Raw genomic sequence first — 25,718 nt, 5'->3', positions numbered from 1 at the left:
ATGACAACACAGGCGCCAACGTTTACACAGCCGCTTCAGAGCGTTGTGGCACTTGAGGGTAGTGCTGCAACGTTTGAAGCTCAAGTTAGTGGTAAGGAAGCTTTCCGAGGTCTTGTGTTTCAGTATAGTGTTCGTACATTTTTCTAAATTGGCCGTAAATGGGTCGCTCAGATGTTCCATTCTGAGCGCTGAATTGAATCAGTCTACCAAATGTCTTACATTGTGTCATTGGATATATGTGTCTGTTTTTCTAATCTGTAAAGGAGAGTTCTAAAGCTCTATGTAAAATTTTAACAGAAATCATCCAACTCCTGAATAAAATTGATCTGAAATCTCATTTTCACAATTTTAAGCAAAATATGGATGTTCATATTAAAATACATTTTTAAATCATGGATTAGTTAAAGTGAATATAACATCCTCCACATAAAATTCACAATAATGTTCTGAATTTAACATCATACAAATATTGCATTTACAAAAATTAATATAATATTTTATTATTTTGCAATATGTTAAACTCAACAAATGACCAGAAACGGTGTGGGAAATTTAAAAGTCGATGTGATAACTTACTTTTTTGGACTAGAGACGTTTAACATTTTGCGTTTGTATTCAGTGATCATTTGAATTTATGGTATTTTTTAAAAGTAAATCCAGACAAATAATTATACAGACAGTAAATGACTGTACACAAAGCACCAGGACTCTTTATAAGACTACACTGTGTCACCTGCAGGTAATCCAGTTCCTGAGGTGAGCTGGTTTCGTGATGGCCAGGTTCTTACTGCTGCCGCTCTGCCCGGCGCTCAGATCTCGTTCAGCGAAGGCCGCGCTGTTCTGAGGATCCCCGCCGTGACAGCCGCACACAGCGGAAGATTTTCTGTGAGAGCCACTAATGGCGCTGGACAAGCCACTAGCACCGCTGAACTGCTGGTTACAGGTAACAGAGAAATACATGTATAACAAGCTTTTAAAACAGATGTGAAAAACCTGTGGGATCTGTTTGTGTTTCCCAAAAAAAAATGTGTTTCATGGATTTAGAAATGTATCGAATATATAGAGATAATATACAAAATACATCATTGCAGTTTGCAGCTTGGAACAGGCAGAACTGGGACAAAATAAAGCTAGTCTCTTTCACGTTCTACAGTTCTTTTCTGGCTAATTTTCTTTTAAATGATCTAAAATATCCTTTGGTGAAAATTGTACAAGAACGGAAATGGCCCATTTTTCCTGGGGGAAAACCCTCCCTCTTTTTTCAGAATTAACTGCATCCTTAAAAATGCTTTTTTTTTACATTTAAAATGACTTATTTAATGACAAATTGAATCTAGAGCATTTCCTGAATTAAAAATACCAAACATTTCTGGAGCTGAAATCTCTGATTGTTTTTTAGAAGCTCAAAGTTAGTAAATGTTATTAAACTTATGAGTTAAAACCAAAACCACAAATATTGGGAGTCTTTATTCAGCTTTGACCTATTTCTTACAGAACTTACTATGTAAATGAATGCTTTGATTAACCCCCAATAATTCACCCATTCACGAAATGTTAACATGTGGAGAGCAGGAAAGGCAGTTGCAAATGCTGTAAAGTGTGTAATGGAGATTTAAATTCATAAATTCACGTGTAGTCAGAATAATACAGAACAGATACTACTTTTGGAACAGGATTCTGGCGAATTCCGGTGCAGGTCTGCCCTGTTTATGATTATGTGCATGGTGTATATTTCACATACCGTTTAGTATCTAGTACTTGCAGTCTGGCCCAACTTTTATCTACTGGCAAGTGTTGTAACAGGAGAAGTGGGGATTAGTTGTGCAGTTCAGGCTTTTAATTATGTTACAAGTTTAAATTGAGGCCTCTGCCAATAAAAATGAGATAGGCTGTGAAAGAAAGATCTGTATCATGTCCAGAGGGAATTAAGGACAGCTATTTATAGTGCAGTGTATTGGATGGGCATGATTGATGAGGAAATGCTGCAGATCCAGTGTAATTCTGGTTTAATAGGTTTGCGATGTTAAATTGTTTGTAGGCTTGTGAAATGTGTTCCTTTAGACTTAACTTTAGTGATATATTGAATATAGCAACACACAGCTGGCTAAGAAACAACTGAGCACTAAATTACCCCTTTGTTTTTGAAGTGCTAAACATAGAGAGTCAGCTCACAGGTGTCTGGGGTGCAGTTGCCCCTTTAAAACAGGATAAATGGCATATACTTTGAGGACCTCCAAAGTGAGAAAGTGAATGGTGGACTCTGTAAACTCTGTTCTTCATTAAAGGCTTTAGTGCATATTTATATCAGGCCCTGATGATGGACAATTAGTTTTAGATCTCCAGCAGCACTCAAACTCATCCCAGAGTTCTTGGATGGAGTTCTGTCATTCCAGAGAACACAGTTCTACAACCAAATAGCCCATTGCTGTGGGACTGTATCCCCTTCTAGCCAGTGCTTGACCTTGCGGGTGGTGATGTCTCATTCTATAAGTCAGAAAAGTAGCTGAATTCACTTTAAATATCTGCAATTACTAGTACTTAAATGTGTTTCAAACTTTGGAGCACAAACCTTATGTAGAAGTGTCCAGATTTCTTTGTGTCTCCCAATTGTGAGATGTGTAGCAGTTAAAATGTGTTCTCTGGAGTCATGGAGCATTGTCCAGTGTATTTGGGTTGTGTTGGAGTGGTGTTTATGATCTAATTCTAATTCTCTAATTCTAAAAACTAATTCTCCAACATCAGATGGAGCACTGGTTGCTGAATTCTATAAAATACGTGCATGTTCCAATATCCGGTGAAAATCAGATGACCTTCCCTGATTAGAGGCTTTCTCTGCAGGAAAAGGGGGCCACAACTTCCATTGATTTCAGAAGAAATGTTGAAAAACATGCTTTGATAGATTGCATATATAATTTCTCTCTTCCCCATCTCATTCAGCTGAAACTGCGCCACCCAACTTCATTCAGAGACTACAAAGTATGACCGTGAGACAAGGAAGCCGAGTGAGACTGGACGTTCGTGTTACAGGAATCCCTACACCTGTGGTGAAGTTCTACAGAGAGGGAGCTGAGATACAAAGCTCCGCTGACTTTCAGATTGTCCAAGAAGGAGATCTTTACAGTTTATTGATTGCAGAAGCCTTCCCTGAAGACTCTGGAACCTACTCTGTTAATGCAACTAACAGCAGCGGACGTGCTACTTCAACTGCAGAACTGCTGGTTCAAGGTATATTTGTGACTTCGTTGTCCAGGGATTGTATTTTATAGGGACTGTATCATGGAAAACTGAGCTTGATGTAGTATGTAAAAATTGTTTTTGAACATGCCACTTATGCTTATGCTGTACATTTTACATTTATTTTACTATTTACATGTATTTACATATTTACATATCTGCCTACAGTGTGTTAAAGAGAGATTTGTTGAATGAGGCACCCAATCAGAACAATATAGTTTAAATATATATATAACCACACTAAACAGACCACACTATATATATAATATATATATAGTGTGGTCTGTTTCACCTCAAGGGGGTGTATTCCATCTGTTTTCACTCAAATTTCAATCAAAGATATGAGACTGACACAGCTCAACAGTGAACCCCCCTCCCACAAGGTTGTACTGTATACCTTGTTAATATTTTGAGACTGACAGTATGAAAGACGTGCTGTGTTTTGGTCAAAATGCCACAGGTGTCAAACCCCAATGTAGCTTTCTTCCCAAGTCTAAGCCCCATTCAGAATGACAGGTTTCAGCCCCAATTCCTTTAAATGATAGCGAGCTGGATGCAGATAACATATAAGAAACATAAGATTTATAGGATATAGGGTCTTTAGCATGTGTTAATGTTTCAATTGAATGTTACTTCTGAGCAGGTGAGGAGGAAGCCGTGCCTGCTAAGAAAACAAAGACGGTGATTTCAGCCGCTCAGATTTCAGCCCGCCAAACTAGAGTGGAAAAGGTGATAAAATAAAAATATTCTTTATTAATTTCAAACACATCCACAGGAGATGGCTGTGTTAATCCCAGACTTTCGCTCCATCCACAGAGAATGGAAGCTCGCTTTGAGTCCACCAGCATGCAGATGCAAGTCGAGACAGGTGCTGTAACTGAACAGCTGGCTCACAAGGCTCCTCCTCGTGTGCCCCCAAAACCAACCTCCAAATCCCCTCCATCTCTCGCACCTAAAGTGTCAACTACTCGTCACCAGTCCCCCTCTCCAGTGAGGCATGTGAAGGCACCAACGCCCACTCCCGTCAGGTACTACACCTCTCAAAATTTCATTATAAACTGCTACTGCAGGAGCCTGCTTGGATTCTAACTGCTGTATATACATGACGTTATTTTTTTATGTTTATTGGTTATTAGTTGGTGTGTATCAACAAACAATATTATTGCTGCTTTTTGTATATCACTAAACAAGTGGGATATAAGTGAAATGGAACACATTATTTCAAATGTACCAATTAAGTAGTTATAGTTATCTATTACATAAAATGTAAGCTGATGTTTACTGGTGTTGTTATCATACAGCGTTATTCTGAAGCAAATCACAGCATCTATAATCATCCACTCTAATAAATATTTATGAATACTCATTCGTTGGATGTGTATTATTATTGTGATTTGCTTTTATATAATTATTAACATATTATCCTCTTTCTCCACCTCCATTTTCCTGTTTCAGAGCTGTATCTCCCTCCACAAGACTGTCTGTGTCCCCCATCAGACCAGTGAAGTCACCGGTGTTGACCCGTAAACATGTAGCTCCCGGTGCTGAGGTCCTGCCGCCGTGGAAACAGGCCGGCTATGTTTCTGAATCCAGTTACATTGCCAGCATGGCAGCACAGGTCAAGACCTCCACACAGGTGCGTGTGGAGCAACGGTGGGAGGGCTCCGTTGCCATGAAACAAACGGTCAGCGCCGCAGCTACCAAAGAGGTAAACATACTCCCCCAAGGAAACTTTTTGATTTGCAGTGAATCATTTATTTGCATGTTTGGAAAGGCGAGGAGCTGGTTATTTTAATACATATATTCTTTGATTCGTTGTGAGGTCTGGGTTGTTTTCACTGGACCCATGAGTGTTTTAGCTTAGATAGATATATGTATACATTTAATGCTGATCACTGGTCAGTGGCATGTTTGTTGAAAAGAAAAAGAACATCCTCAATAGGGAACAAATAATAATGAAAATGATAATAATAATAAAATGATCTATTTTCAGACCTTAGTGGAAAAATAAAATATTGTGTTAAAACAAATACAGGTCACATTTTAAATATTTATTTGTAATTTCCGTTTGCTAAATACTACTGAGGGCGGCACGGTGGTGCAGCAGGTTAGTGTCGCAGTTACACAGCTCCAGGGGCCTGGAGGTTGTGGGTTCGATTCCCGCTCCGGGTGACTGTCTGTGAGGAGTTGGTGTGTTCTCCCCGTGTCCGCGTGGGTTTCCTCCGGGTGCTCCGGTTTCCTTCCACAGTCCAAAAACACACGTTGGTAGGTGGATTGGCGACTCAAAAGTGTCCGTAGGTGTGAGTGTGTGAGTGAATGTGTGTGTGTTTGTGTGTCGCCCTGTGAAGGACTGGCGCCCCCTCCAGGGTGTATTCCTGCCTTGCGCCCAATGATTCCAGGTAGGCTCTGGACCCACCGCGACCCTGAACTGGATAAGGGTTACAGATAATGAATGAATGAATGAATAAATACTACAGATCGACATCTTCTAGATACTATTTTTGTGATCCATTTTGACTCCTGTGTCATGTGTCAAAGCATAATTTGAACAGATCTTTTCAAATGTATTGTAAAAGCCAATTTTCTCTCGCGTGGTTCCATCTGAGCTGCTTTTTATTCAGCTTTACAGGTATGAATATATGCTGCTAACATGCACAATGAATACGTTTATATGAATTTCTACTGGTGTGTTTGTCTGTACTTGCAATGCAAAAAAAGGTGTTCCAACCCTAATGCTGACCCCAATTTTACCTGCATGTGCGAAAGGAACAGCAAAGCATGGAAGACAGATCTGTAGCTGTTGCCACGGTGGTGGCAGCAGTGGACCATGCTCGCAGTCGAGGGCCTTTACCTGGCTCAGAGCCTCCCAGTGTAGAGAGCAGCACTACTACTACTGTCCTCCTTACCCCTCCAAAAGAGCAGGTAGTTGGGTCATTTAGTGGAGTGGTCACTCATCCTAAACTCATTTATTCACTTTCATTTTTGCAGAGGTGGGTAGAGTTCACGGTCATAAAAGGTGTAGTTCTGTGAAATAATGCCTCAAATAGAACTAAACATCATTTACCAGTACAACAATACTTGGAGTGTAGCTTATAGTCTTGTAATGTAAGGGACTGAGGTCTGTATGGTGCTGATTCTTCTCTGTCTGGATTGCTTTTGCTCAAACGTGTAATGCTGAAACTCTTGAATATATATATAAATACTTGAATAAGACTGAAGATTTGGATATTTTAATGTGGACTCTGTGGTGTTTGAAAGTGCCTTATGTTGTAAGCATTAAAGAAGTAAGTGTGAGGTACATGAATGATTTTCCTTTGGTTTCTTGTAGGTATGTCTAGGTGATTAATAATTACTTTCTCATTACTTGGCATAGTTTTAAAAGACATTATTAGACCAGAGTGCCACACAACTCCAGGATATTGTGGTTCTAGGTTTGACCCCCACTGGGGTCACTGCTGGTGTTTTCCTGCTTTGTGCTCAATGATTCTCAGTGGGCTCTGGTCACTCTGTGATCCTGATGAAGATGAGATGGTTAAGGAAAACTAATGACTGAGAAATTACACTGTTTTTTTTTTTACAACTCACTGGCCTAGTTAATATCTAGAACCAGTTTATGTTAATCATTATTTGATTTCTTGGTTTGTACCGTGCTCATAAGTGATTAATGCTTTGAATTTTAGAGACTATAATGGAAAACTTTAAGATATCAATCCACATTTGTGAAAATCCATCAAAATTTTGTCCTCATACAAAGGACTGAAAGTATCCGTATACTACCCACTTCTGCATTTTGTGTTTGCATTTACTTTCAGTGAAATTCCATTATGAATTTCAGAACTATTCACCATACTTTTTTCTACGTCACCATTTTTGTTTCACTTTTTTCACATTTCTTCATTGTTTTTAACTTTTTTCACATCATTTTCACTCTCTTGCTCTCCTCTGACCTCCATGTCACAGACTCTTATTCTGAAATATCCTTATTTCAATGTTATTTTTAGTATTTTTCATAACAAAAATATTTTATAATAATTTTGTTGTAACCGAGCAAGTTAATAGTTTTCTTCTGGACGTAACAGATCAAGCCCATGGCAAAGTTTGTGTCCATGGCAGTTCTTGAACAGTCCAGTGTGAGAGAGACCATTGAAGCTCTCTCAGAAGGCACGACAAGTATGGAAACATCACAAACACTTGATTCTCAGGAGCAGGTAGCTGAAATTCATCTCATCATCCCTTCGCTTGTGTTTTGATCACATTCACTGGGAGAAGTTTGCATAAGCTGATGTTCAGCTTTTCACCTAACATCACTGTGAATGATTGACTTTTGAAGCGCACTGTTGTGTACTTACAGTTTTACAGCCTCTGGTCAATGTTGAAAAATCTTACGGAAATGACACACAAACTCAATAATAGTCAGAGACCACTTTTCATTTGTTTAATTTGGGGTCTAGAGTTCAAGAACCATTTAAAGTTTAAAGTGAAAGCAAGATTCCTAACAAACATGAAAGACCTGATCGAGAATCGAAAGTGTCACCATCAAATTAACAATATTTAAATCTTATTGGTTTAAAAAAAGCAAGTCTCAAGAAGGGATTGGGAAAAATTTGAAAATAACTCACAACTTTGGGGTTGTGATTTTTCTTTTTTAAATTATGCTTTATGTTTAACCTAATGGCAGTTTGAAATTATACTAAAGAATGGTGGTCATTGACTAGGGCACACTTACATTTATTCATTTAAAGACCATAAACACTGCAAAAGCTGCTGATTAGATGTTTATCTCTCTGTGATACATCGCTTGGAACTGTCTGAGATAAATCATCTCTGACACAACTTACTAACACTAGTCACCATAATCTTGTGGACCAGCTGGGTTCATTTCTCACTGGTGATTCACATGATGTTGTTTTATTGAAACTCTTTGAATTTTCTCCTCCAGCATCTGGATTTATTTTCATCTTTCACCAAGGACATTCAGTCTGTTTGTGTGCTTGATTATGACGGGTGCCTTTTGTTGTCAGGATGATGGGAAAAAGGCCGGAGCTGTGGCTACAGTTCTCGCTGCGGTGGATCAGGCTCGTGTACGAAAGCCTGCACATGTTGAAAGTGTTGTGGCAGAAGAGGAAACAGATATAACACAGCAGCAGACAGTTATAGCTGCTAAGCAGCACATCACAAGTAAAACTGACGCATTGCAAATTCCCACTGTTGTACCAAGTGCTGTCTCTGATCAAACCATTCACGTCACCCAGGTTAGAAGCGTTGCATGTCTCTGTGACAGCCTACAATTTTAAGTTTTAATGCAAAAATTTGGCAACACCTGGATAATGTGTTATTTACAAAATGGCCAGGGGTTCCCAAACCTTTGCACACAGTTTTTACAGCATAAGACCATGTGTTCAAAGCTGCCAACTCATTTTATGTTGCTTTGTGATAGATCCAAAGAACTACAGATGTTAGGCCCCAGGTGGATACTGGACTCGCACCTTCCCCAGTTCCACATTTCTCTGTTTCAAAAGTTACTGTCCCTAAGCCTGATCATAGCTATGAGGTAAGCTGGAGTAGTCAAGCAAGCAGGTGAACCCAAAGTTACTGTATACTTTAAAATCAATAGACTGATTCAAGTAATAATGGTTTCATTAAATACTCTAATAATACATTTATATATATTAATGAATTAAGAGATACAGGATTTTACACACTGATAAATGTGAATGTTACTAAAACACAAAGTGTACTGACATTGATCAGTGTTTAGAGGATGGTAGCTATGCTTCAAATATGAAAATGACCCTGATAATGGATATATACTACTTGTTTGAAATTAAGGATTTGATAAAACTTTCATATCATATAATAACCTTGTTTTGAACCTAATTCGTAACATCTTACTACCTAACACCATGTCTTTTAAAATAAGCTCATTACAGATAAAATAATCCATAAGCCCTTAAATAATAAAAGTCATAATGATCAAAAATATCAGCGCTAACATCTTATTTTTCTTTTCCCCAATTATTTTTACTAAGACTGTTTTTCTCCATTATCCATTCCATCCCATAATCCTCAAGAATCCATTTTTTTCATGGATGGTTTCCCCTTCTTGGCTAACCAAAAAGCAAAAAATACACCATGTTATTTTCACCTGTGGTGATAACGCTGCTCTCGTTGACTTGGTCAGGTCTCAATAGCAGGCTCTGCTATCGCCACTCTGCAGAAAGAGTTTTCTTCTACCACTGCATCTCAAAAGATCATCAAGCCCGTCAAGCCTCCATCTTATAAAGTTGTGGAGACGAGAGGGACGTCACAACCAGCTGCTCCCCTGTTTAGAGAAATACCAGACCATGAGAAATACCAGACACGTTTCGACACAGAATTACAGAGACAGATAGGTGTTACGTATACAGGGGAGAGGGAGACACAGGTTTGTAGAACGGTGATGCTTTCCAGCCGAGTTCTTGTTTGTCATTAATCTCACAAATGGCTGTTCATTCATACTTTTCTCTTCTTTGGTCACGTAATCATCTGTGTGGTCATTTAGTTTTAGTCTAACATTTTTTCTTACAGATGTCAACTGATTAGCTGAGGACTCCACCTTCATCTCTTTCTGCTTCATCTAATCACATCACAAAATGTGGCTTCCAAGACCATTTTCTTCCCTTGTAACACTGCCTTCTTTTAACAAACCTCCCACCGCTAACTCAGGCACCTTTTACACATAATCCCAAAAATAATCAGCACCTTGTTTCTATTTCTCAGGTTATTGAGACAGCAGCAGTCCCCTCAGCTGAAAAAGAACCAGTCACACCTCCAACCATTATTGTCGTAAGTATCTGCTTATGTGCATTGAGTATTGGTTTTTATTTGCAGTTTGGGATTAGTGTTTTAGGACTTTTAGGACTCTTTTTAATCATTTAATCATTTTACTATTTTTATGTAATTGTTTATTGGAGTTTTATGATGTTATTCTGGCTTCTATTTTAACTGTTTTTCTTCTGTAAAGCACTTTGAATTGCTCTGTATGAAATGTGCTCTATAAATAAACTTGCCTTGCCTTGCCTTACAGACTCTTAAATCAGTAAATCAAAGCAAATGCACAAAAGCAGTGCCTACTTCTTCAGATATGAGGATAACATTATTAGTGGTTTTGTTTGGCCACTTCTTTCTTTTTTGTTGTTTTTAGTGTTTGGCTGTTTATTGTTTTTTCTCATTTTCTTTTCAAGTTAATTTTAAAACTATATCTATTGAAAGTGTCTATCTTTCAGTTGGTGTAATCTGATATTAAACAGCAGGACATTTTTAAATATATTTTATTGTACATTTCAAGCACATTGTCTTTATTCTCATCACATAACAAATGCTATTCCATGACTTTTTCAGGGATTAAAGGACATTACTGTTACTGAGGGAGAGTCTGTGACACTGGAGTGCCAGATCTCAGGCCACCCCACACCAAGCATAATGTGGTTCAGAGAAGACTACAGGATCGAGAGCTCCATTGACTTCCAGGTCACTTATGAGAAAAGCTATTCCCGCTTAGTGATTCGTGAGGCATTTGCTGAAGATAGTGGTCGTTTCACTTGTACTGCTACCAGTGAGGCTGGAACTGTCAGCACCTCCTGCTACCTCCTGGTCAAAGGTAATTTATAAAGATTTTTTATTCATTTGTTCAACATACGTTACAGGGATATAGCTCCTTGATACTTGTCAAGCTTGCACTCATTATATTTACCCATTTCTCTTTTAGTGTCTGAGGAGCTTGAGAGCCGAGAGGAGGTTTCTGTGGAGAAACAGTAAGTAGCAAAGATCACAAAATATAAGAAATAATGATTACCATTTTACTGTATGTAGGAAATCAACTCTGACATTTGTTTCAGGGTGATCTCTGAGACTAAAGTAACAGAAGTGACTGCTGTAGAGACTGCAGAAGCTGGAGCACCTGCTGCTCCTTTCTTCATGAGGAAACCATTTACACAGAAGCTGGTGGAAGGTGGCAGTATTGTCTTCGATTGCCAGATCGGAGGCAGCCCCAAACCTCACATCTATTGGAAGAAGAATGGTGTCCCACTTACTACTGGATATAGGTAACTGGTGTTCTGATCACCTAAAGTAGCCATCCATAATCAACTCATATATAGCAGAAATACAAACTCAAACATGTCTTCTTGACCATTAGATATAGAGTGAGCTACAATAAGGACACAGGAGAATGCAAACTGGAGATCTCCATGACATTTGCTGATGATGCTGGAGAATACACCATCACTGCTAAAAATCAGCATGGGGAGGTATCTGCCTCCACAAGTCTCCTCGAAGAAGGTCAGTGGCATGACTCCAAACATTTAAAATGTCCTCATGATTTTTCATTTTGAAAATGGCATAATTAGCATACGTTTCTCATGCATTGTGTTGCCATATTTTAAGAGCATGTGACATTGGAACGATAGACCATTTACACAATGAAAGATAATAATTATATTGATAAATAGAATAAGACCTATTTACCTGCAAGTTTAAACTGAAAGCCCGATCTTAAATACCTGATGGCGTGCATTAAATGCTGGCATTGATTTTTCAAGCACAGATACATAATTATCTGAATACTTATAATAAAAAAAACCTTTAAATGAGTATGTAATGCTACTGGATTTGTGCTATAATAGAGATCATTGTCTGGATTGTTTAGTTAATTTAAAGAGGGGGGGGGGCAAGATGTATAATTGTTTATGACACTGTGTTGACATACTCCTACTTATGCTGAAAGTAATTAATCATTTGAATGTGCCATTTTACAGAGGAATATGCTGCGTTCATGAAAACACAAGAAGTGACTTACAAAACAGAAGTAACCGCTGCAGTGGGGCCAGAGACCACAGTAGTTGTAAGTGAATATGACCTGCAAAGAAGAATGGCTCAGCAAGCACAGATGGTGCAGACTTTTATCACCGAGAAGGTAAAGGTGGTTTATGGTAATAATTGCATGTTAATAACAATAGCACCAAAAACCAAACATTAATCAGTTTATTTGTTATTATCAGGAATTCCAGATCTCTGCTATTGAACAGAGAATAATACAAGAGATTGAGATCAAGATTATGAAGATAACATATCGGGAGCTGGTGACTGAAGACAGAGAGGAGATGATTACCACTGTGGCTGAGCACGAGGCTATAGGATCCTTGATCAGCACGGCAGTCAAGAGCTACAGAATAATGGAGGGAATGGGTGTTACTTTCCACTGCAAAATGGAAGGAAAACCCTTGCCAAAGGTCCTGAATAACGTTATAAATATAACTTATTTATGTAGTGCTACAGAATGAAATATTCTCAAATGTATTCCTTTGACTTCTTCATGGTCTTAATTTTCCTTGTGTGTAAAGTAGTTCGGTACATTGTAAACAGTAATGCTCACACTCTACTTCTGCCTTTCTTATTTCTAAATAGATTGCATGGTACAAAGATGGCAAGCGCATTAGGCACGGAGGCAGGTATCAGATGGAGGTTCTTCAGGATGGTAGAGCCAGTCTGCGCCTCCCTGTGGTGCTTCCAGAAGATGAGGGCATCTATACAGCTTTAGCAAGTAACATGAAGGGAAATGCAGTCAGCTCTGGAAAACTCTACGTGGAGTCTGCAGCTTCTGCACAACCTTACTATCCTCAGGCAGAGGCAGTGAGAAGAGTACAGTAAGTTCATACATTTGTAATGTTGAAATTAGTAACTGAATTGTGTAAAGGACACCACAAAATGAATTGCTTGAGTGCTTATTCTTAAGCTATTTTCTATTTCTATTTTAGGTCTGAATCCCCCATGTCTGCACGCTCCATTAGCCTCTCTCCTGGACGCTCCCCTGCCCGTTCCGTTAGCCGATCTCCTGGTCGCTCACCTGCTCGCAGACTGGATGAGACAGATGAATCCCAGCTGGAAAGACTTTATAAACCCGTGTTTGTTATGAAGCCATCATCTTTCAGGTGTTCAGAAGGACAAACCGCAAGATTTGATCTGAAGGTTGTGGGAAGACCAATGCCTGACACTTTCTGGTTCCACAACGGTAATTAGAGTGATTCAATTTATGTCACAGTTTATGTGTTTTGTTTACATATGTGAAGATAAGGCAAACATTAATGTTTTAATGAATCTGTAATTAAAGGGCAACAAGTGGTGAATGACTACACCCACAAAATTGTGGTGAAGGAGGATGGAACCCAGTCACTGATTGTGGTTCCTGCAATGGCTCAGGACTCTGGAGAATGGACAGTTGTTGCTCAGAACAGAGCTGGAAAAACCACAGTTTCTATGACTCTTACTGTTGAAGGTAAACTTTTCCTATTGATTCTAGAACATTATGCTAAACATTTATTTTTAACAATGACTTTTTGAATGATCTTATCATTTCTCAAATTCTTACTTATATTACAGCTAAAGAAAACTTGGTTAGACCACAGTTTATTGAAAAACTGAAGAACGTTAGTGTCAAGGAAGGAACTCTGGTTGAGTTGGCTGTCAAAGCTATTGGAAACCCTCTACCTGATATTGTCTGGCTGAAAAACAGTGACATTATCTCTCCTCACAAATACCCCAACGTTAAGTGAGTGCATGGCCTTAAAGGGTCACAAAGTAATATTTATTTATTTATTTGTATATTACTGATATGATCAACAAAGTTACAAATGCAGAAACCTTTTTTTTTTTTTACTTGTTTCAGGATCGAGGGCACTAAAGGAGAGGCACATTTCAAGATACCCCAAACCACTGGTTCTGACAGTGCATGGTACACAGCCACAGCTATAAACAAAGCTGGCAGAGACACCACACGCTGCAGAGTGAATGTTGAGGTGGAGTTTGTTGGACCTGAACCAGAGAAAAGGCTTATCATTCCTAAAGGAACATACAAGGCTAAAGAAATCGCTGCACCCGAGTTGGAGCCACTGCATCTCCGCTATGGTCAGGAGCAGTGGGAGGAGGGTGACCTTTATGACAAAGAGAAGCAGCAGAAGCCTCACTTCAAAAAGAAACTGACCTCTGTCAGACTCAAGCGTTTTGGCCCTGTGCATTTTGAATGTAGACTGACCCCTATTGGTGACCCCACAATGGTTGTCGAGTGGTTGCACGATGGCAAGCCCCTGGCAGCTGCTAACAGACTGAGAATGGTCAATGAGTTTGGCTACTGCAGTCTTGATTATGAAGTTGCTTATGCCAGAGACAGTGGCGTCATCACTTGCAGAGCCACCAACAATTTTGGTGTTGACCAGACCTCTGCTACCCTGATTGTGAAGGATGAGAAGAGTCTTGTTGAGGAAAGTCAGTTGCCAGAGGGCAGGAGGGGACCGAGAATAGATGAGATTGAACGCATTGCTCATGAAGGAGGTCCTTCAGGAGTTACTGGAGAAGAAATTACAGAGAAAACTAAACCCGAGATTGTCTTGCTTCCCGAACCCATCAGAGTACTGGAAGGGGAAACTGCTAAATTTCGTTGTAGAGTAACTGGCTACCCAACGCCGAAGGTCAACTGGTACCTCAATGGGCAGCTCATTCGCAAAAGCAAAAGATTCAGACTGCTCTACGATGGCATTCACTACCTTGAGGTTATTGACTGTAAGTCTTATGATTCAGGAGATGTCAAAGTACTGGCTGAGAATCCAGAAGGCACTGCTGAACACATAGTGAAGCTGGAGATCAAACAGAGGGATGACTTCAGGACAATTTTGCGTCGTGCCCCTGAGATGAAAGCTCCAGAGGTTGCTGAGCATGGCAGAGTATCCTTTGGTGTTGTGAAAGAGGACAAACCTGCTGAGGTCTCACAAGCCAAAGAGGTTGTGAAACTGAAGAGAGCTGAGAGAGTTGTCCATGAGAAGTCTACAGAAGAGACTGAAGAACTGAGAAGCAAATTCAAACGCAGAACTGAAGAGGGTTATTATGAAGCGATCTCTTCCGTAGAATATAAATCTCGCAAGAAGGATGAGTCCTATGAAGAAATGCTGAGGAAGAGAAAAGAAGAGCTTCTGCACTGGACCAAGGAGATATCAGAGTCTGAGAGGAAGAAAATGGAAGAGGAACAAAAGCTTACCATTCCAATCATCAGACCTGAGAAAATAACTCTCTCTCCCAGCATGGAGGCTCCAAGGATACTGGAACGAATTCAGAGTCAGACCGTTACCTTGGGTGATGAAGTGCGCTTCCGTTGCAGAGTTGTTGGGAAACCAGATCCTGAATGCCAGTGGTTCAAGAATGGAATTATGCTTGAAAAGTCAGACCGTATTTACTGGTATTGGCCTGAAGACCACGTCTGCGAATTGGTTGTTAGAGATGTCTCAGCTGAAGACTCAGCTAGCATCATGGTCAAAGCAATTAACGTTGCAGGAGAGACTTCCAGTCATGCCTTCTTGTTGGTGCAAGGTAAGTATTATTATGGTGACTGCTATCTTACATGCTACTGTGCTAATTTATATTTGCCAAAATACTCATGTTTTCTGCTGTTTCTTTTCTTTTTCAGCCAAACAAATTGTAAGCTTTACACAGCAAATGGAAGATGTCTTTGCCAAAGAGAAAGACACCATGGTTACTTTTGAATGTGAGACAAATGAGCCTTTTATCAAGGTCAAATGGCTGAAGAACAATGCTGAGATTTTCTCCGGGGACAAGTACAGGATGCACTCTGACAGAAAAGTGCATTTCCTGTCTGTGCTGATTATAAACATGGAAGATGATGCTGAATACGCCTGTGCTGTTGTTGAAGATGATCACATAAGAACATCTGCCAGGCTTCATGTGGAAGGTAAGACTCATGATTTAATTTGAGGTATTTGTAACAGCTTTGTTGCTAAATGAGTCAGATAACATTACCATGTTTTAACATTACATTTTTCCAAAGCATACAAGATACATGTACAAAGCTTACCCCATTGAAAAGAATAACCTGATTAATGAGCACCAGATTTTTTTGCCTTTTATTTTAAAATGCAGTCCTAATCTTTGGTAAATGCTTTTAATGATAGCTTTCAGCAATATGTAAGAGGATGTGGTTTATCAGGCCCATCAGTGTCACTTTCAATCAAAACACAGTATCACATATCTTCATGAAATGTCAACAGAGATTTCAATTTTAAGGCTAATTCTAAGCTAATGATTCTAATTAGTATGTATTTTATTGAGTCAGTTTGGACACATGAAACATGACCAATATGATGTATAAGAGCAGCACTGAGCTTGCAGTCAGATTATTGGACATCAGCAAGTCTTTTTTTACAACTATTTCAAAGGCACAAAAGGCCTACCTTAAGTAGGCTGATTATACTGTTGAATATGAGGGACAAGTGAATGTCATGTCAAGTTATCTGTCTTCATTTACTGCCCGATTTTTCTTTTCATTCTTCATTTACTTTTGCTTAATAGACCCTCCTCTGTTTTAAAAAAATAATACATTTGTAATCTTTTAGGCTGCTTTCACATGATACGCAGCAAAAACGCTTTGCGCTGGCGATGTCATTGTTTATCAATGGAGAGAGTGGCGCCACTTAACTCTGCCACCGTGCGGTTTTGCGGCTTTGTCGCATCGCTTTGCTACCTTGCTGTGAACTGTGACCTGCTTTGCCACTGAAGTGTATGATGTAACACAAGCAGAGCCTTGGGTTGACAGATACTGTAGATATGGATGAGAAACTCAATCCAAGTGAAGCGCAAAGCGACGACATGCCTGCTTGTCATGTGAAAGCTCCTTAACTCTGTGGTTCCTGAGACTTTAGCAATGAAAACGCTGAAATAGTTTAACATACAGCATGGGACACTATGTGAACTGATATCACTATCTGAACTGTTTATCGATTAATCAATGGGATGTTGTATAGGTGCACCACTTGAGCTTTTGAGGAGCCTGGAGAATATTGAAGTACCCGAGACATACGCTGGAGAGTTTGAGTGTGAACTGTCTCGTGAGGACGCTGAAGGCACCTGGTATTTTGAGAACAAAGAAATTACTCCAAGCTTGAAGTATGTGATATCCTCACGCCGCGGTCGCTACAGCTTGAGTGTAAAAGATGTGAAGAAAGAAGACCAAGGCAAATACACTTTCAAAGCGGGCGATATTAAGACAAGTGCCTCTCTGAAGATGAAACGTATGTAACACCTTATATTTTTGCATGGGCACCTGTGATGCCTAGGAGGTATGAAGTGTTTTTCTTATTTTTTGTTACAGTGCGCCCTGTTACGTTGATGCAAGGCCTCTCTGACCTGACCGTCTGTGAAGGAGATATTGCACAACTGGAGGTGCGATTCTCTCAGGAGAACGTGGAGGGAACTTGGATGAAGAATAATCAACCCATCTCAGCTTCTGATAGAGTACACATTGTAATTGACAAAGTTGTACACAAGCTCCTTATTGAAAATGTCAGCAGGGAGGATGCTGCAGGGTACTCCTTCATTGTTCCTGCTCAGGATATTTCTACTACAGGAAAACTAACTGTTCAAAGTAAGTCTATATCAGCATTCCCAATTGGTTACATTTTTTTACCTAAATATATTAGATTTATGTAATGGTTAATTAACATGTACTTCTTTTGCCAACAGCAATCAGTATTATTACTCCACTGAAGGATGTTAGTACAGTAGAAGGCACAAAAGCTGTGCTAGAAGCCAAAATTTCTGCAGCTGATGTTAGCTCAGTGAAATGGTACCATAATGACAAGCTGCTGACCCCTAGTGACAGAGTGCAGATGGTCGCTAAAGGATCCAAGCAGCGCTTGGTACTGAACAGGACCTATGCTTCTGATGAAGGGCAGTATAAACTGGTTGTTGGCAAAGTTGATTCATCATGCAGACTTTCTGTCGAGGGTAAGTACTTCTGTGACACAGGTAGTGTACAAAGAAAAATGTAAAACAAGCAGTGCTCAATTAGTTATTGATATTGTTCATAATGTTGTAGTAAATGAGGATAATGACTAATAATTAACCAGTTTAATAATTAAAAATTAAAATATAGAATAGAATAGAAAAGAAAAGAATGGAAAAAAACAGAACTTTGGTTTCACCAAGAAAGACAACACACAACACAAACACGTATAATATACACACTCTATAACTTACACATTATATAAAACATTAATTACAAGATTAAAGTTTGGGCCTTAGGTATGATTTGTTGATTACATTGATTGCATTAGGTACAAAAGACCCCTCATTAAATTATTTTGTTTACCGGGCCACTGTATAGCGCCACCCAGAGGTGTGCAGCACAAACTGGAAATCAAGAGGATGCTTTGCCTGTTTAGCCATCGTTAAAGCTTTTCTCAGTAACACTCTGTTATGTAAAACCTCTCTTTTCCCCTGTCACATTTGTAAAACAATATAATTATAGACATGGCCTGAACAGTTAGATTTGTATGACAGCATGTATATAAACAAGGAGTGCATTTCATTATCTTTTTTGTTTTACACAGAGGTCACCATCACAAAGCACATGGAAGACTGTGTTTGCACCGAGACCCAGAATGTCACCTTTGAGGTTGAGTTATCTCACACTGGGATTGATGCTCTTTGGACCTTTAAGAATCAACCGCTTAAGGCTGGTCCTCAGTACAAGATTGAGGTGAAGGATAAAAAATATAAGCTCACAGTTCTTAATACCATGAAAGATGAAGAGGGCACTTACATTTTTGCAGCTGGTGAGAAGACTTCAAGTGCAAAACTTACTGTATCAGGTGAGACATTCAGTTTTACTTGAGTCCTTTCCAGTGAGACGATTGTCTTGTTTACTCTGTAAGCCCAGGATTTGGGAATATCCTCCTTCAAAGTCTTTCTTCCTGTTTTTCACTAGGTGGTGCCATAAACAGACCCCTGCAAGACTTAACTGTTGCCGAGTCTCAGACTGCTGTGCTGGAATGTGAAGTTGCTAATCCCAATGCTGAGGGCAAGTGGCTTAAAGATGGACACCACGTTGACTTCAGTGACAATATCAGGAGCGAAGACATTGGTGCTGTAAGACGCCTCATCATTGATATCACCAGACCACAGGATATTGGAGAATACACCTACCAGGTGGCAAGCTCCAAAACATCAGCCAACCTGAGGGTGGAAGGTATTTTCCTGTTTAATGTTTTCTGAAGACTTTCTGCATTGTTTCATGGTATGTTAAAGTGTAGTCCTACAACGTCTATACTTATGTTTTTTGTAGCTGTGAAAATCAAGAAGACGTTGAAGAACCAAACTGTCACTGAGACACAGGAGGCAGTGTTCAGTCTAGAACTCACTCATTTGGACGTAAAAGGGTCCCAATGGATCAAGAATGGAGTAGAGATTCTCCCAAGTGATAAATACGAGATCACAGTAGATGGCACTGTACACTCCTTGAAGATCAAAGACTGCAACACCCAGGACGAATCAGTTTATGGATTCAAACTTGGAAAGCTTTCTGCTAATGCTAGGCTCAATGTTGAGAGTGAGTACATTTCACATATCACCCCATAATTGTTTCCATGTATATTGTGCCTGTTTTAATCACAGATTTGTATTTTTTTCAGCTATCAAAATTGTCAAGAAGCCCAAGGATGTGACTTCCCTGCTCAGTGGCACTGCATCTTTTGAGCTGAGTTTGTCTCATGATGATATCCCAGTGAAATGGATGTTCAAGGGCAAGGAGCTCAAGCCCAGTGCAAATGTTCAAATACTTTCAGAGAGAAAAGCACACAAACTGATGATTTCTAATGTTGATGAAAGCATGGCAGGAGAATACATTGCTACCGTAGGACATTTGCATTGCAGTGCATTTTTACATGTGGAGTGTAAGTATATTAGACTTCTATATTATTTATTTCACAATAGTTTTATAAGGAATTTGAAGGTTTATTCAGTTATGCAATTGATCAATCGAATGTAATACGATTCAATATAACAATGATTCAATAATTGTTACAGCTTTAAGGGTCACCAAACCCATGAAGAATGTTGAGATTCCAGAGACCCAGGTGGCCACATTTGAGTGTGAAGTTTCACATTTCAACGTCCCATCCACCTGGTTGAAAAATGGAGTTGAGATTGAGATGAGTGAGAAGTTCAGAATTGTGGTGCAGGGCAGACTCCACCAACTTAAGATTATGAACACCAGCAGAGATGATTCTGCAGAGTACACCTTTGTTTGTGGAAACGACAAAGTCTCTGCCACTCTGACCGTTAATCGTAAGTTGTTCAAGTTTCTAAAATAGTAATATTCTAAAGTAGGATATCTACATTTATATTAGAGTAATGATTGGGTTAAATTAAAAATCAGCCAAAGGAATTAAAAAAAAAACTACAACATTTGTACTTAAAAATTTGGTAAAATTTGTTTTTTTCTTATTTCTTTTTTAAAGCTATACTCATCACTTCGATGCTAAAAGACCTGAATGCTCAGGAGAAAGACACCATTACATTTGAAGTGACTGTCAACTATGAGGGCATTACCTACAAATGGCTCAAGAATGGTGTGGAGATTCGATCCACTGACAGATGCCAGACCCGTTCTAGACAGCTCACTCACACACTCACCATCCGTAACGTGCACTTTGGTGACAGTGCAGATTACAAGTTTGTAGCTGGATCTGCCGAGACCTCTGCTAAGCTATTTGTTGAGGGTAAGTTCCATTTTACCTATTTAGCTAATTAGCTAATTCTGTGCTACCACTGTACATTTCTCATGTAGTAATCATCATATGTTTATTGCCATTCCCTTCTTCAGCTCGTGTCATTGAATTTACAAAACACATCAAAGACATCAAGGTCACTGAGAAGAAGAAGGCGGTCTTTGAATGTGAGCTCTCTGAGCCTAATGTTCAGGTCACATGGATGAAAGATGGGCAAGAACTTGAGAGATCAGAAAGGTGTGTAGACATGTTTGTCATAAATATTACATGCTTAAGTTTCAAGTGATTTTTTTTTTAGTGTCCTGACCTATATATTTTACTCATTTCTTTAGGTATAAATTTACCACAGATAAATACATACAGCGCATGATGATACAGACTGTTCGCATGTCTGATGCTGGCGAGTACTCCGTGGTGGCTGGCTCAAGTGTTTCCAAGGCTCACCTCACAGTAGAGGGCAAAGATGTCCGCATTACTGAACCTGTTGAGAAAGAAATCACGGTAGATATTGATTTGCCAACTATTTCTCAAAACTAATGACATGCATCATGATGTTACCACAATACACTTCCTTGTTTCTATACTCACTGTCCTGTCTCTCAAATCCATTGACCATGCAAGAGTATTTTGTAGTTTGTAATTGTACAATTAAAATGAGCATATTTCATCCGTTGCTCTGGGTCTTGACTACCGTCTGTAGTTACTGTGTGGTCAGTGAAGCTGAAAGAATGGAGACAGTAAATGTATCATTATGTTATGGCAGATCAGTGTATATGGTTATGGTTAAAACGGTACAGCTTATTGTGCATTTAATTTTTTTTTTAGGTGCTTGAAAAGCAGAGGGCTACTCTTGAGTTTGAAGTCAACGAGGATGACATTGAAGGCCGCTGGCTGAGAAACGGTGTTGAAATTGTGTTCACAGTTGATAAGCGTTTCAACTACGTGACCATTAGGAAAATTCATCGGTTGACCATCACCGAAACCTACAGAAGTGATGCTGGAGAATATACTTTCATTGCTGGGAAGAACAGGAGTATTGTGACCCTGCGTGTGAACAGTAAGCCTAGACTCATGGAAAATGAGTTCATTCTACACTGACTACAGATTCTTCTTTTATAAAATGCTAGGAACGCCAGTCCTGAGAGCCAGATTTCTGCAGACATTAGATATTTTGCTTCACAATCATATCGTTAATGGCTAGTTTTAATTTGTGTGCACAAAAAGGAAACATAGTAAACTGCATGTAATGCTATCCTTTGTGTGTTTTTCCATCCACATTCTATTGGATATTATAAAGGAGTTAATTTATAGAAACACTATGTAATATTTTTACCTTAAAAATTACAACTTATAAGTTGTTGTGATGCTTCAGTGAGCTGTAATATGGAGAACAGAACCTCTGTAATTTCTACTCTAGGTTCAGCACTGCAGAAACTGCAGTGTGTATCTTTCATCAGAGTTGTTCATTTTTACACATGTAGCCATGATATAGATGAGGTGTCTTTTGCTTGTGCTCCTACTTCACTCAATATTTTGTTGTCCTCAGTCCCAGAGCCTCCTCAGATCATCAGACACATGGAGCCTTTGTCTGTTGAAGCTGGAAAGCCTGCACGTTTCTCTGTGGAAGTGACTGGCGTTCCTCAGCCCCAGGTCACCTGGTACAAGAACTCCCAGGCACTCTCGGCTGGATTCAAGTGCAAGTTCCTGAGAGAGGGAAACGAACACACTTTGCTTCTTATTGAGGTTTTCCCAGAGGATGCAGCTCAGTACAACTGTGAAGCAAGAAATGACTATGGACAGGCCACTAGTTCAGCCACACTGGACGTTGAAGGTACAGATTGAAAGAATTTGGACTAAGCCATACATGCTTTTATTTAAATATGAGAAGCTTGTCCTAATCCATGTGAATATCCTTACTGTAGTTCCAGAGGTTGTTTCTCCTGACACTGGTGCTCCTGTATCCCCACCTGTGATTATTTCTCCAATACAAAACATCTCTGCTAGAGAAGGAACATCTGCCAGATTCCAGTGCAGGGTGACAGGAGAAGGTAAGATTCTTTAAAAAAGCAGGTAGACTCCAGACATGTTTCTAGTCTCAGTTGTGGTCAAGATTTTGCTCATATGTTATTCAAAATTCCACAGTTAATGAGTACTTTCTGTTTGGTGGTGTGCTCTCTAGATCTGACTATAACTTGGTACTGCAAAGATAAGGAGATCAAGCAGTCAAGTTTCTTCAGGATGTCTCAGTTTGATGATATCTGCCAGCTTGAGATTGCCAGAGTTTATTCAGAAGATGAGGGAGAGTACTCTTGTGTTGCTCGCAATTCTGCTGGAATGGTCTCCTGCTCCGCAGCGCTGAAAATTGAGGGTGAGCAGAAAATTGTTAATAGCATGTTTTTACAATCAAATTGACACCTGTGGTACTGGATGTCATGGCACTTTTAAGCAACTGATTTTGCATTACAGTCTGTCATTAATGCTTTGCTTTGTAATATTCAATTATGGTGATTTTGCTATGAACAAATACAATTATTGGACACACTTCACATGCTGCAAGAACACACATTTATGTAACAGGATTTTTTTTTGTAGCTTTCTGACTGTTGATAACTGTGTTCTTAAAAAGGTTGTATGAATGTGTTCACTATGCCTGATAGCTGAGGACGAATTAATACTTCCTTACAGGGGAAACAGAAATTACGGACATAACATCTCAAGAATCTCAGTGGCGTGTCTCCTCCAATCTCTCCACAAGCATAAAGAGTGTAAAGAAGGAACCTATTGGTCAAAGGCCCACTTTTATTCAGCCCATTGTGAGCTGCACTGTGCCTCACGGGGGAGTGGCCAGATTTCATGCATGTGTGTCTGGCATGCCGAAACCAGAAATCAGCTGGTTTCATGGCCAGGAGCCGATTATTTCAAGCAGAAACATTGTCTTTCATTTTGATGAAATGACAAACACTGCCACATTAATAATAGTTGATGCTTTTTCTGAGCATGCTGGACATTACACTTGCAAAGCAGCCAATGCTTCTGGAGAGGCAGTTTGCACAGCAACCCTTATCATATCCACAGAAGGTAATTCAGATAAAATTCGATCATTGTTTTGGAATGACACACCTTGATTAATTATTGATTCACATTGGTTTCATAACTGAAAACTCATTGAATTTCCACATTGAGACACTTGTCATCATTACTAACTTCACATGAATGAACCTTTTCATAGAGCAGTGTTTTTGTTTATAAAAGTTTGTGAAGTGTGATCCACATTTTCTCCACATCACAGTTTCAGACTTTTCTCACCATAATTGCTTTTCTTTTACACTAGATGCCAAACCTATTTTTGCATGCTGTATGCTGTGGAAAAGTTACTTTCTGACTAACATGCACTTTTGTTATGCTCAGTTTATTGCTATATTATAGTGGAGTTTTTATGTCTAACATATTCTTTTGTATTGCTCAGATGAGTCCTTTAACGATCTTGGTAATAAGAGAGTGTCAAGCATGGAAAAGTCTTTTGCAAAAAGAACTGGTCAAGAAACCCCTGTCTTTGGTGACCATGAAAGTACACAACATGAACATCTAGTTAACATCAAACAAGACCAAGAACTGCCAAGTTATAGTTTTCTTTTTGAAACCACACCACAGAGATCTTCAGTGATGTGCAAATCAGTTTTCAAAGATGTTGAGATAGACCAACAATTATCTTCATTTGAAAAGCCAAGTCAGAGAACTACTGGCTCTTTTGAAGTCACTTTATCAGAACCCAGCCCAGATAATAAAGACATAGATATAACAAAAAATGAATCACCACATTTGGAGGTCCACCTTGATAACAAGCTGCCACATTTTTACTATGACATTGCAACACTACCTGAGAAATCAAAAGTGTCATGGTCAACATCAGATGCAAGAGATTTTGAGATTCAGCAGCCACTGGCCACTTCTTCAAAGTCTAATTTCAGCATTTCTATTAGTTCTCTTGGACAAGAAGATATTCTACCAGGCTCTACTGCTCTTACTCAAGACCAATTTTGTTTGCCTCTGGAGGTTCAAGATCAGAATTTACTATCTGATATTGTGTTTGAAAACACATCAGACAGCTCAACCACATCAACTGTACCAGACACCACCCTGAGTACTAAAGTCACTGGCTTACATTTAACAGGACATGGACCAACACAAATGAAGGTCCAGTTGGATAGAAAAGTGCCTAGTGATCCTCCTGAAATTACAGCTCCACCAGAAAAATCTCCACAGACATGGTCAAAAGTTGTAAGGGGATTTGAGATACAAGAACATTTAACCCCTTCTGAAAGGTTAAGTATGGGTATTACCATAGGGTCTCATGAACAAGATCTCACTTCACCCGGTTCTGCTGCTCTTACTCATGCCACAGACAGTCTTCCAGTCAGAGACCAATCAAGGTTAACTGTGGAAGTTCAAGATCAGAATTTACCATCTGAATATCTTGTGTTTGAAAATACATTAGACAGCCCTTCAGTGATATTTTTAAAACCTCTTGTAGAATGTGTTGATGTTCAGCAACAACCAGCCTCTTCTAGTGAGAAGAGTAAGGGTCTCACTGAATCTATTGTAGTCACTTTAGCAGATTGCACCAAGACAACAGATATAATTTTAAAAAGAGAACAACTGCCTCATTTGGAGTTTGAACAAGATAAGGTGCTGCCATACGATTCTCCCAGCATGGAACCCTCACCTGAGAAATCTTCAGTGATGTTGTCTAAATTCATTGTAGGAGATGCTGAGACTCAACAACGATCAGCCACTTCTAGAAAGCCAAGTAAGAAAATTGACCCTTTTGAAGTCACTTTACCAGAAACCACCACAGTTACTGAATTCACAGACTTAAAT

General features: G+C 39.3%; 1 protein-coding gene across 1 annotated transcript in view; it reads left to right on the top strand.

Annotated features, from left to right (window-relative positions):
• The window catches only part of ttn.2 (titin, tandem duplicate 2), a 173,622-nt gene continuing 147,904 nt past the window's right edge, over positions 1–25,718 (top strand). Inside the window, exons 1-40 of the mRNA XM_066641306.1 lie at positions 1–91; positions 740–943; positions 2,938–3,225; positions 3,878–3,963; positions 4,051–4,262; positions 4,690–4,942; positions 6,001–6,156; positions 7,314–7,442; positions 8,256–8,486; positions 8,672–8,785; positions 9,416–9,658; positions 9,994–10,059; positions 10,615–10,873; positions 10,982–11,027; positions 11,112–11,318; positions 11,411–11,553; positions 12,030–12,187; positions 12,273–12,503; positions 12,679–12,917; positions 13,029–13,282; positions 13,382–13,546; positions 13,651–13,819; positions 13,937–15,627; positions 15,725–16,006; positions 17,076–17,342; positions 17,423–17,695; positions 17,794–18,057; positions 18,663–18,923; positions 19,040–19,300; positions 19,397–19,660; positions 19,743–20,003; positions 20,137–20,397; positions 20,571–20,831; positions 20,936–21,077; positions 21,173–21,341; positions 21,666–21,897; positions 22,387–22,671; positions 22,763–22,888; positions 23,020–23,208; positions 23,526–23,918. Coding sequence (XP_066497403.1) covers positions 1–91; positions 740–943; positions 2,938–3,225; positions 3,878–3,963; positions 4,051–4,262; positions 4,690–4,942; positions 6,001–6,156; positions 7,314–7,442; positions 8,256–8,486; positions 8,672–8,785; positions 9,416–9,658; positions 9,994–10,059; positions 10,615–10,873; positions 10,982–11,027; positions 11,112–11,318; positions 11,411–11,553; positions 12,030–12,187; positions 12,273–12,503; positions 12,679–12,917; positions 13,029–13,282; positions 13,382–13,546; positions 13,651–13,819; positions 13,937–15,627; positions 15,725–16,006; positions 17,076–17,342; positions 17,423–17,695; positions 17,794–18,057; positions 18,663–18,923; positions 19,040–19,300; positions 19,397–19,660; positions 19,743–20,003; positions 20,137–20,397; positions 20,571–20,831; positions 20,936–21,077; positions 21,173–21,341; positions 21,666–21,897; positions 22,387–22,671; positions 22,763–22,888; positions 23,020–23,208; positions 23,526–23,918 — 9,826 coding nt within the window. The remainder of the gene's footprint in view (positions 92–739; positions 944–2,937; positions 3,226–3,877; positions 3,964–4,050; positions 4,263–4,689; positions 4,943–6,000; positions 6,157–7,313; positions 7,443–8,255; positions 8,487–8,671; positions 8,786–9,415; positions 9,659–9,993; positions 10,060–10,614; positions 10,874–10,981; positions 11,028–11,111; positions 11,319–11,410; positions 11,554–12,029; positions 12,188–12,272; positions 12,504–12,678; positions 12,918–13,028; positions 13,283–13,381; positions 13,547–13,650; positions 13,820–13,936; positions 15,628–15,724; positions 16,007–17,075; positions 17,343–17,422; positions 17,696–17,793; positions 18,058–18,662; positions 18,924–19,039; positions 19,301–19,396; positions 19,661–19,742; positions 20,004–20,136; positions 20,398–20,570; positions 20,832–20,935; positions 21,078–21,172; positions 21,342–21,665; positions 21,898–22,386; positions 22,672–22,762; positions 22,889–23,019; positions 23,209–23,525; positions 23,919–25,718) is intronic.

This window comes from Hoplias malabaricus, chromosome 12, assembly GCF_029633855.1.
Source record: "Hoplias malabaricus isolate fHopMal1 chromosome 12, fHopMal1.hap1, whole genome shotgun sequence".
NCBI classification, from domain to species: Eukaryota; Metazoa; Chordata; class Actinopteri; order Characiformes; family Erythrinidae; genus Hoplias; species Hoplias malabaricus.
This window is presented reverse-complemented; position numbering and strand designations above follow the sequence as displayed.